This window comes from Fusarium solani (assembly GCF_023522795.1).
Source record: "Fusarium solani strain SB1 chromosome Unknown bctg00000001, whole genome shotgun sequence".
In the NCBI taxonomy this organism is placed as follows: domain Eukaryota; kingdom Fungi; phylum Ascomycota; class Sordariomycetes; order Hypocreales; family Nectriaceae; genus Fusarium; species Fusarium solani.
In genome coordinates this window covers 2456844-2472439 of record NW_027072156.1, presented here as the reverse complement: position 1 = coordinate 2472439, position 15596 = coordinate 2456844, and the positions used below count along the sequence as shown (strand labels likewise).

The following is a 15596-nucleotide window of genomic DNA, read 5'->3' as shown; positions in this document are numbered from 1 at the left end:
GTGGTTTATTTCTGGACATGGAGGGTAATGAGTCACGCTACACGACAAAACAAGCATTCGGTCGAGGCCGTCCACGAGGGAGTCTGTTTGCTGCCCAAGAAATGAGTCTCTCGCCTGGCGGGTCCCGGCCCTGCCCTGGACTGGGGGTTTAATGGGAGATCACGGAAATGCCTCGGGAGAAGGTAAGGTTCTTTTTTTGTTTCGTTAGGCTCTGGCCCGGGCTCTGCAATCTCTTGGGAAACCGCGTGACAGGGAGGCAAATCCCGTGACAACCCGGCAATGAGAAAAAGGGACTCGACTTGCACGTGAAGACTCGGCGGTGAGGAAAGCTGTTGGATGGTGATTGCACAGACGCAGACGACAACCACTTCACAAATGTCCCCGTCAAAGCGTAGCGAATGCTTGATGACGCCCATCCTGTCGCTCATGACAGGGGGACGGCGTTTGGGTGAGGCGCCACCGACGTTGATTCGACTCACAAAGCATTGTTGACCCGTTGATTTGTCCAACAAATCCCCTTCGACTTGAGAGTTTTCAAACCCGAAGGTAACGTGTGGCCTTTCATTTCAGGAATTGTTTCACGTTGTTGGGGTTAGCAGAATCCCCTGACGGCTAGTGCATTGCCGATCCTACGCCGTTGGCAAAAATGACTCTTTCAATTGTGGACCTGACACTTGGGAGGAACTCCTCGACGACGGTGATGGCTTCATGGCAGCTCGGACCCACCTCTGCATGAAGCCTTCTGTCCTTCTTCTGCACACCCACGCAACACGCAGCGTCATGGAGCTTTGCGTTGTCAAAGTGATCCTGTGATTCTTGGCTCTTTGAGTTGTCACTGCTGCCCTCTGATCTGTCAATGTTGCTCTCGGGCTCCTTCCTTTGCTCCTCAACACCAAAAAAGCCGACTAAAATGGCAATTGCCATTGAAACACAGAAGGAGTTTTGCTGGAAACCTCTAGTCAACCAAGTGCTCCTTCCAAAACTGCCTCTCTGCTCCTGCCTCTGAATGAATGCCTCAACCTCTCCATTACCCGTAGTTCTCCACTGACCAATCTTCCCCCGGAGAATGTGTTTCAATCTGCCTGTGACATCTGTCATTTTGGCTTGTAATCGCCTACTCCAGCTTTCTTGGTCTTCTTGGTCACTTTGTCGTCGATGAACATTCGCATATCCCTCAGTTAATTATATGCCTCCAAGTCTCGGCACGTCGAGAAGTCAATGTATCGCCATGGATCTCGAAGATTCCCGACACAGATCGATCAGCCAAACCTCGCTCCACAGTTCCTATCAAGCCCACGAGAGACTGAGTGACATCTCCAGGTTACGGCCTCCTTCCCAGCTACGGCGGCCGTACCAGAGTCTTAATGAAACTTCTGCTCTTCTACGCTCTCCTGGCCCCCTCGAGAGCATGCTGAAGACGACCACAGAGACTGGGGATATTGGCATCTTCTCCATCAAGCCCTCAACCCCTTCCATCGGGCACCGCCATCCTCGACGCCCGAGGCCTGAAGTTAGAGTACAGAAGCGTCCTTCTCGCTCTCATCCCAAAGGTTTTCAGGATGGCCCTGGTCGAGACGACCGCAAATCGCTGCCCTCATATAGAGACACAACATCCGAGATCATTTCGCTCTATGGTTCATCGGCACATCCATCTCTCTCTCGGTCTTTATCGCCCTCTTCCGAGGATGGTTATCATTCCCACTCCTTGACAACGTGCAGTTCGAGACGAATACCCTCCTTCAAATCTTCCGGTACCTTTCAGAGTCTACCAAGCACAAGTGGCCTCCAACGCCCTCGCTCCCCATTTCCATATCCAACACGCTTGAGAAGACCTGGGGTTCGACCTGCTTCTCCCGCAATGTCGGATAACGGAGTCATTGATTACAGCAGGATGGTTGGGATTGATAGGGTCTCGCAGGTTTGTCTCCCCAGCATTTCTTTCTTCTGTTCAGTATCTCACTGGGCAACAGCGTACTGTCTATTGGTCTCATAAACCCAGAGGCCCTCGCAGCCACCATCAGTATCCTCCCTTATCGATGCGCCCTGAGTTCAGTCGATCGACATCCTCGTTGCCCTCACATCCATCTCCTGGACCATATCAGTATGGCCCAGGACCCAGTCGCTCAAGAACACCAAGCAGAATACAGTACTGGGGTCCACGACCTCAATACCGACAGACAAGCTCCAGCGACCAAAGTATTCGGTCAGCCAGTTTGACGTCTATTGTGGAGATGTATCAGGGGATGCCACTGGATACCAACGTGCCACCACCACGCGCGGCAGGCTCATTTTACTACGACTATACCGAAGAGTTCGAAACGGAGGCCCCATATGAACAGGAATATGCTCCTCCCCTTTGTCCAATCCCCCAGAGGGCAGGGGGAATCAGACACCCATTCTTGCTGAGAGCAGATGGCACAGAAACCACGGACGATTCAGATACCCCTCCGACCATCGATTCAAGTGGAACCAACCTCAAAGGTAAGGCGATCAAAACATTGGTGCATCGATGCTGACCAAAGTAAATAGATCACTTTGAAGCTCCGTCAGAAAAAGACACAGATTTTCAGTCAGACGCAGATTTTGACAAGACTGGTCAACAGGCAGCCCAAGGTTACCAACGCGCACATGAAGATGCTCTATCCCCTCGCTGCGCTTCAGTTGGAAGCAGTGTCACCGCTGACTCTCAAAATGTTTTGGCACATGCAAGACGTGTGCATTCAAGCTCGGCACCTCCTGCGGATGTAGAGCATTTGATGGAACAAGTTGAAGTCGATGGCTTCTAGAAATCGCCCTCGATCCATCAAAACACCTACCACCCATCCAGCCCCAAGACTTTTCGTCGTTCCAAGACATTGGGTGCCGAGCCCAATACTTTGTGCCTGGATATGATGCATCTATGTGGTCCCTACAAGAACAACTGTTCTTCCGATTCCATGTTGGCTGAGCGTGGCTCTGTTGCCCAACTGTCTGAAAGCAGCCAGCGAGATGTATTGGCTGATGAAGAGGTAGATGGAGAAGAAGTCATTACTACTTGTCAAGGAGAGGAGCAGTTCCGAGAAGCCTTTCCAGAAATTTCAGCGCCTCCACGTCCTGAAAATCAACCGTCCAAACTGGAAGAGTACGCTATGATAACGAAGGGACGAGCAGGGAGAGGTCGTCATCGCCGGAACCCTGCTACCGCAGACATTGTTGTCCCAAAGGACTCGAGTTTTTCCATCCCCCATCCAGAACGAGAGAGGGCAAACGTCGGCACGTCTATCTTGTCCCCTAACCCTATTTCTCCTGCCAAGCAACTCAGAGTGACGAACAGTATCCCGCAACTGATGAAAGCACTGCCTCCTTTACCCGACGAGGCACTGAAGGCCGAATCGCCTCATGGAGCCTCCTCCACGGAGACCGAGGTTTCGACAGGCTTGCTGTACTCCAGTCCAGTCAATACGGCGGTACCCGTCGAACCGGAGCCCAATGCAAGCACTGTGGCTTTGAAGTCTTTCTTTTACGATGAAACTCTGGAACCAAGTTCTCACCAGCAGCTTCGAGCGAACCCTTCGCGATTCAAGGTTCGACTGCGATCGTTCCATTCTGCAGGATTTCAAAGGGAGGGTGATGGTTCCTCAGCAGTCCCTAAGAGAAGCTCTAGCAATCCCATCAAACCCAGGCTTAGGCTCAAAGTATCTCGCAACAAAATGAGCCAGAAGCCGTTGGTTCATGACGGTACAGTCATACGCAACGCGGATCTTGGACATTTCAATTCTCTCTTGGAACTGAAACATTTTCCTCAAAAAGAAACGTTAACCAACCGTTCTAGCTTCGGAGAAGCCCTCGAGGAAGAACTCGCCCACTTAGGGATAGGGGAGAACAGACTCTCCAGCATCGATGAATCAACAAAGAGAGGTCGGCATTATCCATCTGACCAGTTTGATATCACTTATCCCCCTTCGCATCGGGGGATAGCAATAGCGACACCAGTCCCCCAGCCAAATCCCGGAAGTGAGCCCGGAATATCGAGACCACAAGCTTCCTCAGGCCGGTCGAGGAATTCCAAAGTAATGGGGACAAAGGTGTCATTTCTCCGATCAAGAACCGCGCCAAGAGCGAGGATAAGAAAACGTCGAAGAGTATCAGCTGTGAACGGTAGCGACCCAACGCCTCTACGGCCCAGTGCTGGTCATTACAGCTCTTTCGACGAATCTGGCATTGGATCTAGCCCAACGAGTCAGGGTCTTCAGCAGAAATCACACCATAAAACACGGCGAGTACGGCGTTGGGCATCAGAGGCGAAACGGGCAGTACGATCCTATGTGAGAAAAACTTTGAATCGCCCATGGCATTCAGAGGATTGATGGCACACGGTGTTTTCCAATTGCAATAAGCTTCACACAAGCGATGATTCCGGGTCTCGATGGTAAAGGGTGCCAGGGGACAATAAGAGGCAATGGAGGCAGCTATATTAGTGGCTGAGGTCAACCGCTTGGAAGATTCGTTCCAGGCCCTCCAAGGAATTAGTGTGTAAAGGATTTCGCGTGCCACTCGTAGATACTAGAGCGATTGCAATCAGAAAAATTGTTTGTGGTGCAAGTGTATTCTTAGTATCTGGCCTCGAGTCCCCAGATGGTTAAGAAAATAGAGATATGCAGTAGTAGGTTCAAGTGATGATTCAAGACCAAGTTTAGAGGTTGAACGAAGTCAAGATAGGCTGAATCAACATTATGCTTTATTGTCCGGGCTAGGGGTATCATAGCTGCAAAACCGAGGTGAAATCATTTTCCAACAGATGTGCTAACACGCAATCAAAACCGTCAATACCATCGTCATCATTGCTTGGTCGAGTTGCCCATATCCCACCACGCCTCACACCGCTCCAGTTCGCCCCTGTCGACGCTTTCCATTGTCAGGTTGCCCAACTCGAACACCAAACGACGCTGATCGTCACCCCAATTCTCCCAGCGCGGAGTATCCTCATAACGGTACTTGTTGGGGTCCAGAGCACGGACGAAGCTGATCCAGTAGTTCATAATTATAGGAACCATGGGGGCGTTGTAGGTGTAGTAGCTAGCTCTTGATCGAGAGGCCAGCATGTCTGGACCAAAAACAGCGGGGGCGTTGGCGACGTGGGGTACACCCCGGCCTTCTTCGACGAAGTCCTTGATCTGGACGTTGTAGCGGTACGACCAGATGTCGGTGCTGTTGTAGTTTTCGGCTACAGCATTGAGGATATTGTTGACCGGACAGATGAAGGTGACTTCGCCGTAGGCTCGGGAGGCCGAGGGGAACCAGATGTCGTGCTTGGGGAGACTGGGTTCGCGGGGGTACAGATCGAGGATGGTTTCGGTGTCGTTGTCGGTGAGATAGGGGTACTCGTTCAACATAAACCTGATAAACTGGGCAGAGCTACCCGCGTTGACGGCATAGTTGGAACCCTCTGAAATCGGGTTAGTATACAATCATGACAGGTCAGATTCATTGGTCGCAAGACTCACCATTGGTACAGGCACCAAACAGAAGCGGCACCTTGACAAAGTCGCCCCTCTCATAAAGCTTAGACGGATAGTCGGGGAACATGTCGCCGTCGGTACAGGGAGCCCAGTAGAATGTGGCCGGATAAGTGCGGTCTGCGAAAGGGCCCTGCCTGTTGAACTGTTGCAGATCCTCGGAGCTCTTGCCACGCAGACAGGCCATCCTGTCCTTGGCGTCGAGGCAGTCGACCTTGGTGAGAATGTCCTCATATTGGTACTCCAGGTCGTCGAACTTGGGCTGGCCAGGCATGAAGGTGGACTCGGAGATGACGCCGGCGAAGAGGCTTTCGTCTTTTCCGCCGTAGGCGACGAGGTGGAGAGCGACTGATCCTGCTCCGGCGGACTGGCCGTGGATCACAACGTGGTCGGGATCACCTCCAAACTATTTAAATGGTTAGTATACCGTCCCAGTTTGTAATCCGGATGAGTCTGTCTGACCTTGGAGATGTGCTCCTGGATCCACTTCAACACCAGGCGCTGGTCAAGCAAACCAACATTGAGATCTCCATCTTCCTTGACATCCTTTCCAGCGAGGAAGCCAAAAAGTCCGACACGGTAGTTGAAGGTGACAAAGATCATGTTGTTGTCCGAAGTTTCGATGAGCTGCGTGCCGTTGGTGTAAGGAGCGGAGTCGAGGATGTAGCCTATATCAGGGGTGAGCCACACCGGCCTAGAAGCTGCGGATGAGATATCTTACCACCGGATTGAAAGTACACCATCACGGGGAGCTTCTTGTCGGGGTTAGACGTAGCCGGGGTCCAAACGTTGACAAAAAGGCAGTCTTCGTGGTATTGGCCGCCGAGACCCTGCTTCACACCAGGACACACTTTGCCATACTGCAGCAAGTTAGAATCAATGAATGCCTCGTGAAACTCCGGGTTGGATTGGAAATGCCTACATCTTCGGCGCTCTGAATGCCCTCGGTGGATTCAGGGGCCACGGGAGCGCGCCATCGCAGGTCGTCGATGGGAGCTTTAGCAAAGCGCATGCCGAGGAACACGGTGATACCGTTGCCCAGCTCCCTACCCCGATACTTTGAGTAGCCCAGATCAACGACATTGTCCTCAATTGCATGATTTGTCTCGTTCTTGGTCGAGTCAGTAGAAGTCCCATCTTGGCTCTCTTGATTGCTTCCACCCCCACCACTCGACTTTTTCAGACCAAAGTACAGCCCAAGAGTCAGCGCCAATATCACCACGATACCAGCACCGACAATGGAAAGAATGAGTATCCATCTCTTCCGCTTGGGCTTGCTGTCTACTGGTGGTTGCTCGGGGGGTACTGCAGAGTGATCGGATGTGCGCCTGGATTCTTCAGAGGATACCTCCGGCACCTTCGGGGTGACGACTGTGGTGGACATTTTCCGTCTACTTCTAGCTGAATGATTTGCAGCTTCCCGGGGGGTTAAATGATCGGCTGCCTCTAAAAAGAGGGCGAGCTGATAAGTGGCACGATGGTCGGGATGTGGGCGTCGACAATCACCGAGTCTTGTATGAAACACAAGAGACGGTAGAGACCAGACTGAACGAAGCCATGAAAGGCAAGCAGGAGAATTTACGTAGATTAAGAGAAAGAATCCTCCGAGAACCAGGTCTCCTGCAACTGGGGAAGATATGACATACTTAAGAGGAACCAACAGCCTCACAGGCCTGCTCGCTCTCTCACTCTCGCACTCTTTTTTGCTTGGCTTCCCAGGTCTGGATAGGCCTGGTAGCTAGGCCAGCATGGAAAAGGCATCGCCACGCACAAAATCAGGCAGGGTTCCTTTGCAATGCCCTGCGCAGCTGGGCACAAGGGTGGACGGGGTTGTCTTGGCGGTTTAGACTGAAAGATCTTGGACGTGAGTGGCCAGAGGTGGTCACGTGCGCTGACCGTTCAATCATCTCTGCTGCCCTTGCATGGACCCATGACTGTTCAACTCCATGTAAGAGCATTCGCCAAGATGCCAAGACTGACATCAACCAACAGCTCGCAGGGGTTTCTTGTGTGCCTCTCCCCTCGGCGCCAACCGTAGGTCCCGCTCTTTTGAAAAACGTGGGAGGCGTTATTGGTTCCCTTGATGGCTTATCCGGCCGAATTCCCCTGCGGGTCCGAGTTCCAGACCTAACTACACTCGAATGAGATGAGTCCGACGGGAAGAGTCCAAGAGTCCAAAGACAAGGGTTTTTAACCAGACCAGGAACAGGGCGCTTCGTCCCTAAGCGACATCCCCTCCGTGCGGTAGGAACGGGAATGGGGCCATGAACAGCGCACATTATTATCCCTCATGCTCTTGGCCTTTGGCTAGACCCTGCATGATCCCTTCGGGCTCTATCTTTCTTCCGAGGACCATCCACTAAGCGCGCATCCGGAACCGAGAGGGTTCATCCCCGGCAAGGTTTTTGTTCTTATCACCGACTGAACTCGCCGATCTCACTCCCTCGCAAGGCTGAAGAGGAGCTGACTCTGCCTTGTGGTCCCTATCATGATGCCAAGATCTGATAACATCAGGGAGAAACTCGCTTCGCCCTCAAGCGGGGAGGGTTTCAGGTTAACAATCGACAACGCGCCCAACCCAACAACTCGGGTCTTGTTGGTTGCCATCACAATGTCTCGTTATGGAAATCGCCGAATAAACTGGGCGGTTGGTGCTTCGATTCGACTCGAGCCCAACCACGTCCGTCAGGTGACTCACTCATCACGCTACCTTGCTTTGACTGCCTCGGCTGCTGTCTTCTGCCAATGTTTAATGTTAAATCCCACTGCCCCGGACTCACTCCGAGTCGCTTAGAGCTTCTTACCCGGATGACTGCCTCCGCGCTGCAACACCCCGACGGAGCTCAAGTCCGCCTCCGTCCAGAGGCTCAGTTGCATGTCCGACAGAACTCGGTGCCCCTGCCCCCCACGATGCCGTCACCGACATCGCTAACACCTCGGCCGCCGGGGGCTTCCCTGACGCCGAGGCGGAGTAGGCACAGACACCGCTTGTCCAATATCTCCGGATGTCTGTTGGTTGTGTGTGTCCGTTATTGTCGGCCCACGCCGGCCCCGCGACCGAGGCCATTGCCAATCATTCTCATAAGACCCCAGGCTTGGGACGTGATTCCCCGCCCTTTCCAGAGATGAGGTTGTTTCATGCGACCTTGGCTGTTGGCGCTCGCTCCGAAGAATTATTGCAACCATGTGCCATGAGGTCAATAATCCTATTTCGGCGGAATGTGGGAGCGAATCACGTATTGGAGAGTTAGTAGATAACCGCACTTGACGTAGAGCTGGTCGTGATAACAGGCAAGTCTATGCTCCTGCATGAAAGGTCATTGAAGGCACCTCCGTCTTAGTACTGGGCCTATTGCACATGGCCAACAGGTTGTGCTTTAAATGAAGGGATAGAGAAGATCTTGCGTATGACAGCACAGGAGGTGAATGGTATCTTGGTAAAAAGGCAACGTGCTATCTAGCAACATCACCAAGGCAAACAAGAAGATGGCTCAAAGTGTCCAAGAACAACAGTTTGGGCCAAAATGGGGCTCAGGGCCAACAACAAGCAAGCCTCCTTGCCAATACAAAAGGGAGCCACGGCCACGATCAACTCTAGATATGTTGGGCAATATCTCTAGGGGGGGCCAGATGAAAGTTGACAATTGAGGGGCACACACACGTACTCAGTGACAAGAATGCAGCCCCTAGGTCCATGTCAACGCAAGGGGTTTCCCAACTACCGGTGGCTCACTTCCCCAGAACTCAGACGAGTACAACGGTAACATCAAAGTATAGAACATTATCTATCCATCTCGATTGGTGTCGTATTTTTCCTCAAGCTCGTATAAGTCTCAAATATCTATCCCTCAGTTCCATGTTTCCTCGCACAACAGTGAAGATCTCTTAAAGGTTGAATCAATGTCTTTCTTTTTCTAGGATTGGCGGTTCCTTGGGCCCCTTTATGACGATGAGCACTGGACGAGTTCCTAGGACTCAAGCAAGGTATTAGCCCCGATGGTGGTACACATGGGTCATGTTCACTCAGGTCAAGTTTCGAGAAGCGCCACGCGGAGGCGCCTCGCCCGTAATATGTTTCAAAAGACATCAGGCGCCCTCTTTGGAGATATCTTGGGATTGAGGTATCACTGAAAATGAGCTTGAGGTTTGACTCTTAGTAGCCTGGGATTGTGACGTATGCGTGGGCAACGGTGTCTCTAGTGTTAACGAGGATGTGATTGGTGATGGTGAAAGGAGTGCAACAGTGACAACAGCCATCATTGCTTGAACCGTGAATAGTTCGAGACAGGGTTGGATGCGACTACTCAAAATATACGCATTTTCTTCAGGATGTGTTATCACTCAGTAGCTATCCAAACGTGAGGCTCCGGTGACAAAGTCTATAAGTCTGCATGAGGTCTGGTGCGCGGGGTCATAACTGCACTCCTCGGCAGCAGACAACGGACTCGCTTCGCAGAACTATCTCCGTATTCGGAGGAAATGCTACAATTATTGGCCCCGATGATAATCTTCATCTTGCAGCACGAGGGTGTGGGGAAGTTGGGGATTATCATGACGGTGGGAATATCGCCTAGTGAGAATGCGGAGGCGGATGTCCGGCAGGATGAACAACAAGACTAACACCAAGCTAGGATTATGATTGAAGTGAGGGCTTTTTGGTGTTATCAATGGATGTCTTGGGAGAGGGAAATAGCACTCGAGGCAGGTTTTGAGGTTTCATCGAAGATAAGCTGATCTGGTTCGCGACTGACAACCTAGCCAACAGGGTCCTACCAGTTGCCATTGAGAGTCAACTTGAGTTTCTTTTAAACATGTCGTTATCTCCTTTAACCTATGTCAACAGTATTGTTAGCAGGACCTCTTTCCCTATAAAGTTTCCTATAGTCTTGACATGATTTCGTTACCATGGCGTTGATGCTAGCCACAGGAAAAGACGTTCGATCGGCTGCACGTGCAAACCTACACACCACCTCAACCTCAGGACTAGCCCCAGGCCATGTCCAGGCGAATCTCATTGTCCTCCCGTCCCGGTATGCCGAAGACTTTCGGATGTTATGCGTCCGCAATCCCGTCCCGTGTCCGTTGCTGGCTGAATCAGCGGCTGTTGGCCGATGCGATGCCGTCAAGTCGTGGATCCAAGGCATCGGGGGAGACGACATGCTGGCCCCCGGTTTTGACTTGAGAACTGATGCCCCGCGGTATATGGTGTACAAGGACTCTCGACTACAAAAGGCCAACTGCAGCGACATCATGACGGAGTGGACGGACGATCATGTGGCCTTTCTCATCGGCTGCAGTTACAGCTTCGAGGCAGAGTTGACGGTAGCCGGTTTACCTCCTCGTCATGCTGTCCTTGGAAGAAACGTGCCCATGTACCGAACTACGGTACCGCTCTGTCCATCGGGAGTCTTTACGGGCGGCACCTATGTTGTGTCAATGCGGCCGTACAAGAAGCAAGACATCAACCGCGTCAGGCGCATCACCAACAGACACAGCAACACACACGGCGAGCCCATCGCGTGGGGATGGGAGGCAATAAAGACCTTGGGCATCAGCGACATTGACGAGCCAGAGTGGGGAGCACCACCGCTGACGATGGACGGACGACGGCTCAGCGAGGCTCAGGATGACGAGGTGCCCGTCTTCTGGGGATGTGGTGTGACTCCCCAAGAGGCGGTGATGAGGGCCGAACTGGCGGGTTTAGTCATGGCGCATGCGCCTGGACACATGCTGGTTCTGGACGCGACGAATGAGGACATTATTTGCCGGCGGCTGTGAGTGAATAGCTGCGAGATGAGATTTGCCTAATTACAGATGATGCAAGATGGGTCATGGCCAGGGTGTTGTGTTGAGGGAAGAGACGACGTGCAGAGGAGAGAGAGTAAAGTGGTGTCGTGGGATGAGTTGAAGAGGTCAGTGATCAAGTGTCTATGAGAAAATAAAAGAAATTGAAACAAAATTGATGGAACGAGCTGTCGTGATAGATAGTAGTTGTGAGCGATGGAGGTCAAGTCAAGTGACAGCGGAAGATTCCATATTTAGCGCGCATCTCGACTGCTACCCCAACCTAAATTTCCACCGCCAACCACGAGACGGAGACGACCGCAACCACAGCCCATCAGCCTCTTAAAGCCCCCCTCGGCTATCGTCTATCCGTTGCGCCGTTCTTGGTGCCTGTAAAGGATTTTCCTGTTTCCTATATATCGCAACACACCACCCAAACCGCCAGACCCGAGTCGTCACCATGGAGGAGACTCCGATGGGTGAGTCCATCAAGATATCGTGAGTCTACTCTCTCTCCACCCCCTCATGAGGCTCCACTTCAGTGGCTCAAATGCGCTGATGCTCTTTGAAACCAGCTGCGAACGATGTCGTCGTCGCAAGGTACGCATGGCTCTGCCAACTTGTAATTCTCTCATGTCATGTCAGGAACTGACTCTCTCTCTTAGATCAAGTGTGACCGCAAGCGTCCATGCTCACGTTGCGTCAAGGCGGGCACAGAGTGTATCCTCAGCGGAAGTGGAGAGAAGCAACGGTATGCGCCATCGCATCAGGCCAGCATCAGGAACGGCGGTCACTAAAACTTCAAACAAAGGCCGATATCCAAGGGTTACGTCCAGGCTCTTGAGGGTCAGGTCGCCTCGCTCGAGCTGCTGATTCGCAAGCTCGCCGTGGCCGACAGCACCGAGAGGGACGACATACTATCAGAACTGGCCCTATCTCCTCCAGCTTCACTCGATCTCTCGAACAAGTCGCCTGGAGATCATCAAAAGTCAAACACTGACCCCAAGGTGGTTGCCGCTCAGGTGCGCTCCGGCCAGCTCCGGCGCCCGCGGTCGAGCCATGCCACTCAGTTCTTTGGCGGCACCAGCGCCTTTCACATTCACCTCTCGCAGGACGTTTCGCTGTCGTCTAACGATGGCACCTCTCACTCTGAAGCTCACTCGGCGCCTCCCATGCTCGGGTCCATGCCAAACACCATGACGGACAATAGCGTCACCAGCAGCCCTCGCGACCCCAGCTATGTCTATGCGCCTCACGACGAGACATCGCAGACGTGCATGGCCGCATACTTCAAATATCAGTATCAGTTTCACATGCTCGTCTACCGCGAGTACTTTTTGCGCGATTACGATGTGGGCTCGGGGAGGTATTACTCGGATGCCCTCCTCTTCGCCATCTGCTCTCTTGGCGCGATGCAGCTCGACGATTTCCGATCAGTCTCGGACATCTTTGCCAACCAGGCCCAGCAGCTCATCTACGCAACTCTTGACAGTCCAGAACTCACATCCCTGCAGGCCCTGGCCCTATTAGGATATCGCGAGATTGGTGTAGGCCACACGTCAAAGGGCTGGCTCTTTGCCGGCATGGCCTTTCGACTCGCGCATGAGATGGGTCTCCATCTGGACCCGAATAACTGGGATGCCTCGATAGAGGGACCCTCGAACCGCGACACGGAGATTTTGAGACGGGTCTACTGGGCCATCTTCATCGCCGACAAGCAGCTGAGCCTCTACTTTGGAAGGCCTCCGGCTCTACATCCAAGCGAATCCGACGTGCGTAACACCATCAGGCTGCAGTATCCTCCAGATTGGGAAGGCCTTCTCGACACGTACATCTGCAAAGGAGCCTCGGCGACAGAGTTTGAGGACGGTGTTGCTCTCGTGGGATCCTTCATCTACCAGGCCGAACTATGCAAGATTGCCCACGTCATGATCACCGATCTCTTTGAGAACCGTCGGGGCAACGTGGACGCGACGGTGGCAGCAGCCAGGTCAAGGCAAATACACGTGTCGCTGACAAAGTGGTTGTCGAGCCTCCCTGGCACCCTTCACTGGAACCAATGGACAGTGGGTGTGGTGCAACCCTCTGTGCTCCGCATGCAGTGAGTGGGCTCTCCTTGGCCGTGGGTTCCTATTTGCTGACAGAGTCTAGTATGCTCTTCCATACCATCATGATCATCCTTCACCGGCCACCTTCGCACATGTATGAGAAGCCGGGCATCGCCGAGAGTGAGGATGTTGAGATCTGCTACGAGTCGTTGCAGGCTATCCTCCGGCTTATGAGGACATACTCGAGGCACTACCGTTTCCGCTCATTACCCCTGGACTTTGTACAGACTCTGTCTACGGCGGCGGGAACAATCATGATGAAGCGCTTCTTCCAGGGCGCTTCGTGGGACGATTCAGACATTGCACGTTCACTTTCAACCATCATCGACGCCATGGAGGAGGTCCAACATACGTGGCCGTGCATGGGCGAAATCAAGGACTATGTCGTGCGAGCGCGCAACGCACAGGTGGTGGTACCGCCCGAGGACCCCCTCAACGTGCCGGACCTCATGAACGGCCTGGAGCTCAGCCACAACGTCACGGCCGAGCTCATGGCCCAGTGGGGGGAGGAGCTGGGCACCCTCGTGACCGACGAGTTCCTGAGCATGCAGCTCCAGGGCAGCGAGCAGGGCATCATGGCGCCCTTTGACTTTAACCAGCCTCTGGGGCCGCCGCAATGACTAGAGTGAGGTTGAGTAATTCAAGGAGTTGGGGGGGGGTTTTCTTGTAAAGAGTGTTGCATAATATGGGCAAACCATACGATTGAATAGACTATCGATATCACTGTTGCATTTACACCACTTGGATGAACATTGACGAAGTGACGCAAATCATGCAAGCCCGTAGGAGCTCAATTGATAATACGCTTGACTTAAAACTATCCATGGTAAGTTTAGAGTACACCATTGTGATTATTGAAAGTGCCCTCCTGATGAGGTTTGCCAGCGTGAAGGGCAAGCTTAGACCAAACAAGCCAGCATTAGACTATCTTAGAATGAGAAACCCTAAGATTCCCTAAAGAAAGCCCAAAATCAATATGTTTCCCAATTAGGACTTGTTAAGTTGCGAGTTGCCTAGAGTCAATTATCCGAAACTCAACAACAACTCTCAAGAGAGCATACACAACTCGCAATAGTCTTTACGAAACTATCTTCTTACCCTGGGTCGAGCCCGAGTCAATCCGTCAGCCGTGACCCACCGTCCCCTGCTCAAGAGCGCAAACTCCGCAAGCCACCTCAACAACAGCTGATTGGCTTCCGTAGCTCAGTTGGTTAGAGCGTCGTACTAATACTTCAGCTTCGGCTGCAATATCGGTAATGCGAAGGTCTCAGGTTCAAGCCCTGGCGGGAGCATTGCTCTCTGTCGCCCATCAGCTTCTTTTTTTTGCCCTTTTTGCGATTTTCTTTTGACCTAGGAATGGTGGTGTTTTGTTGTGGTGATGCTGGGGGTTGAACAGTTGGGGGCAAATGTGTATTGTTTGTTGCTGAAGCGCCTAATGAAAAGGGCTGAGCAAGCCTCCGATGATGAGTAGATAGATAGATAGCCATGGGAAATTCCCCAAGTGTGCTGTGCACAAGAATATTGTCAGTTGACAGTGACGAACGACCCGTCCAACAGCAAATCCACCTGGCAAGTAAGTCGGGCAAGCAAGTCCACTTTGGTCGGTTGGTGATGTGCCTAACTATTTGCCTAAGCCCAACAAGTAGTGATCTCGTTCCGTTGTCGACAGCTTGACAAGCAAGTATAGCATCTACAAACCATACGTACGAATCATCCACTGGCTTCATGGTCAAAAGCATGGAGTCCACATCTCAGATCTCGTGTATAAATACCCCGACTTATTCCCCCCTCCTCCCACTTCCTTTAACGACAAGATCAAGACAACAATGTGATCAGCTGTGTGTTGTTGACCTACCCCATCTCATCAGATACTTGCCGCCCACTATTACTTCAAGTATATATATTTGTATTGGTGTTTCCCAATAGTGGAATTTGTCCTAGAGCACCCCCGGTAGGCGATACGTTCAACGCTTGGTGCCCACCTCCACCAGTTATCATGTTGCATAACTCCACAGGTTTTTTCAGCGAAACATCTCCTTCTGGGACTGGGCTCTGGCGAAAACATGGATAGAATATTCCACCTTCAGCAACGATGGCCACAAGCCCCGACCTCAAATGGTTTCGGCGGGACCAGGTGTCTCAAACAACGCTGTCGTTGAGGCTGTGAACTCTCGGCGGCACCTTTTATATATCTGTACTGTCACAAACA

At 52.3% G+C, this 15596-nt stretch overlaps 5 protein-coding genes across 5 annotated transcripts; 3 read left to right on the top strand and 2 right to left on the bottom strand.

Moving 5' to 3' along the window:
- Positions 1-612: 612 nt before the first annotated feature.
- Positions 613-1098, bottom strand: MRS44_002883 (uncharacterized protein; the record flags this gene model as incomplete). Its single annotated transcript, XM_046273520.1, has 1 exon — positions 613-1098. The coding sequence occupies one exon, from the start codon at positions 1096-1098 to the stop codon at positions 613-615; it is 486 nt and encodes a 161-aa protein (XP_046136993.1).
- Positions 1099-1228: 130 nt separating this feature from the next.
- Positions 1229-3849, top strand: MRS44_002882 (uncharacterized protein; the record flags this gene model as incomplete). The annotated part of the gene is made up of 5 exons (XM_065622986.1): positions 1229-1918; positions 1971-2481; positions 2530-2744; positions 2787-3717; positions 3812-3849. The coding sequence occupies 5 exons, from the start codon at positions 1229-1231 to the stop codon at positions 3847-3849; spliced, it is 2385 nt and encodes a 794-aa protein (XP_065479058.1).
- Positions 3850-4817: 968 nt separating this feature from the next.
- MRS44_002881 (uncharacterized protein) lies at positions 4818-6879 on the bottom strand (the record flags this gene model as incomplete). Its single annotated transcript, XM_046278259.2, has 5 exons — positions 4818-5425; positions 5484-5901; positions 5958-6163; positions 6217-6355; positions 6418-6879. The coding sequence occupies 5 exons, from the start codon at positions 6877-6879 to the stop codon at positions 4818-4820; spliced, it is 1833 nt and encodes a 610-aa protein (XP_046136991.2).
- A 3521-nt stretch (positions 6880-10400) lies between these two features.
- MRS44_002880 (uncharacterized protein) lies at positions 10401-11273 on the top strand (the record flags this gene model as incomplete). The annotated part of the gene is made up of 1 exon (XM_046268235.2): positions 10401-11273. One exon carries the CDS (start codon positions 10401-10403, stop codon positions 11271-11273), a length of 873 nt encoding a protein of 290 aa, XP_046136990.1.
- Positions 11274-11739: 466 nt separating this feature from the next.
- Positions 11740-14007, top strand: MRS44_002879 (uncharacterized protein; the record flags this gene model as incomplete). Its single annotated transcript, XM_046270552.2, has 5 exons — positions 11740-11777; positions 11855-11879; positions 11945-12030; positions 12091-13380; positions 13431-14007. 5 exons carry the CDS (start codon positions 11740-11742, stop codon positions 14005-14007), a joined length of 2016 nt encoding a protein of 671 aa, XP_046136989.2.
- Between the last annotated feature and the right edge of the window lie 1589 nt (positions 14008-15596).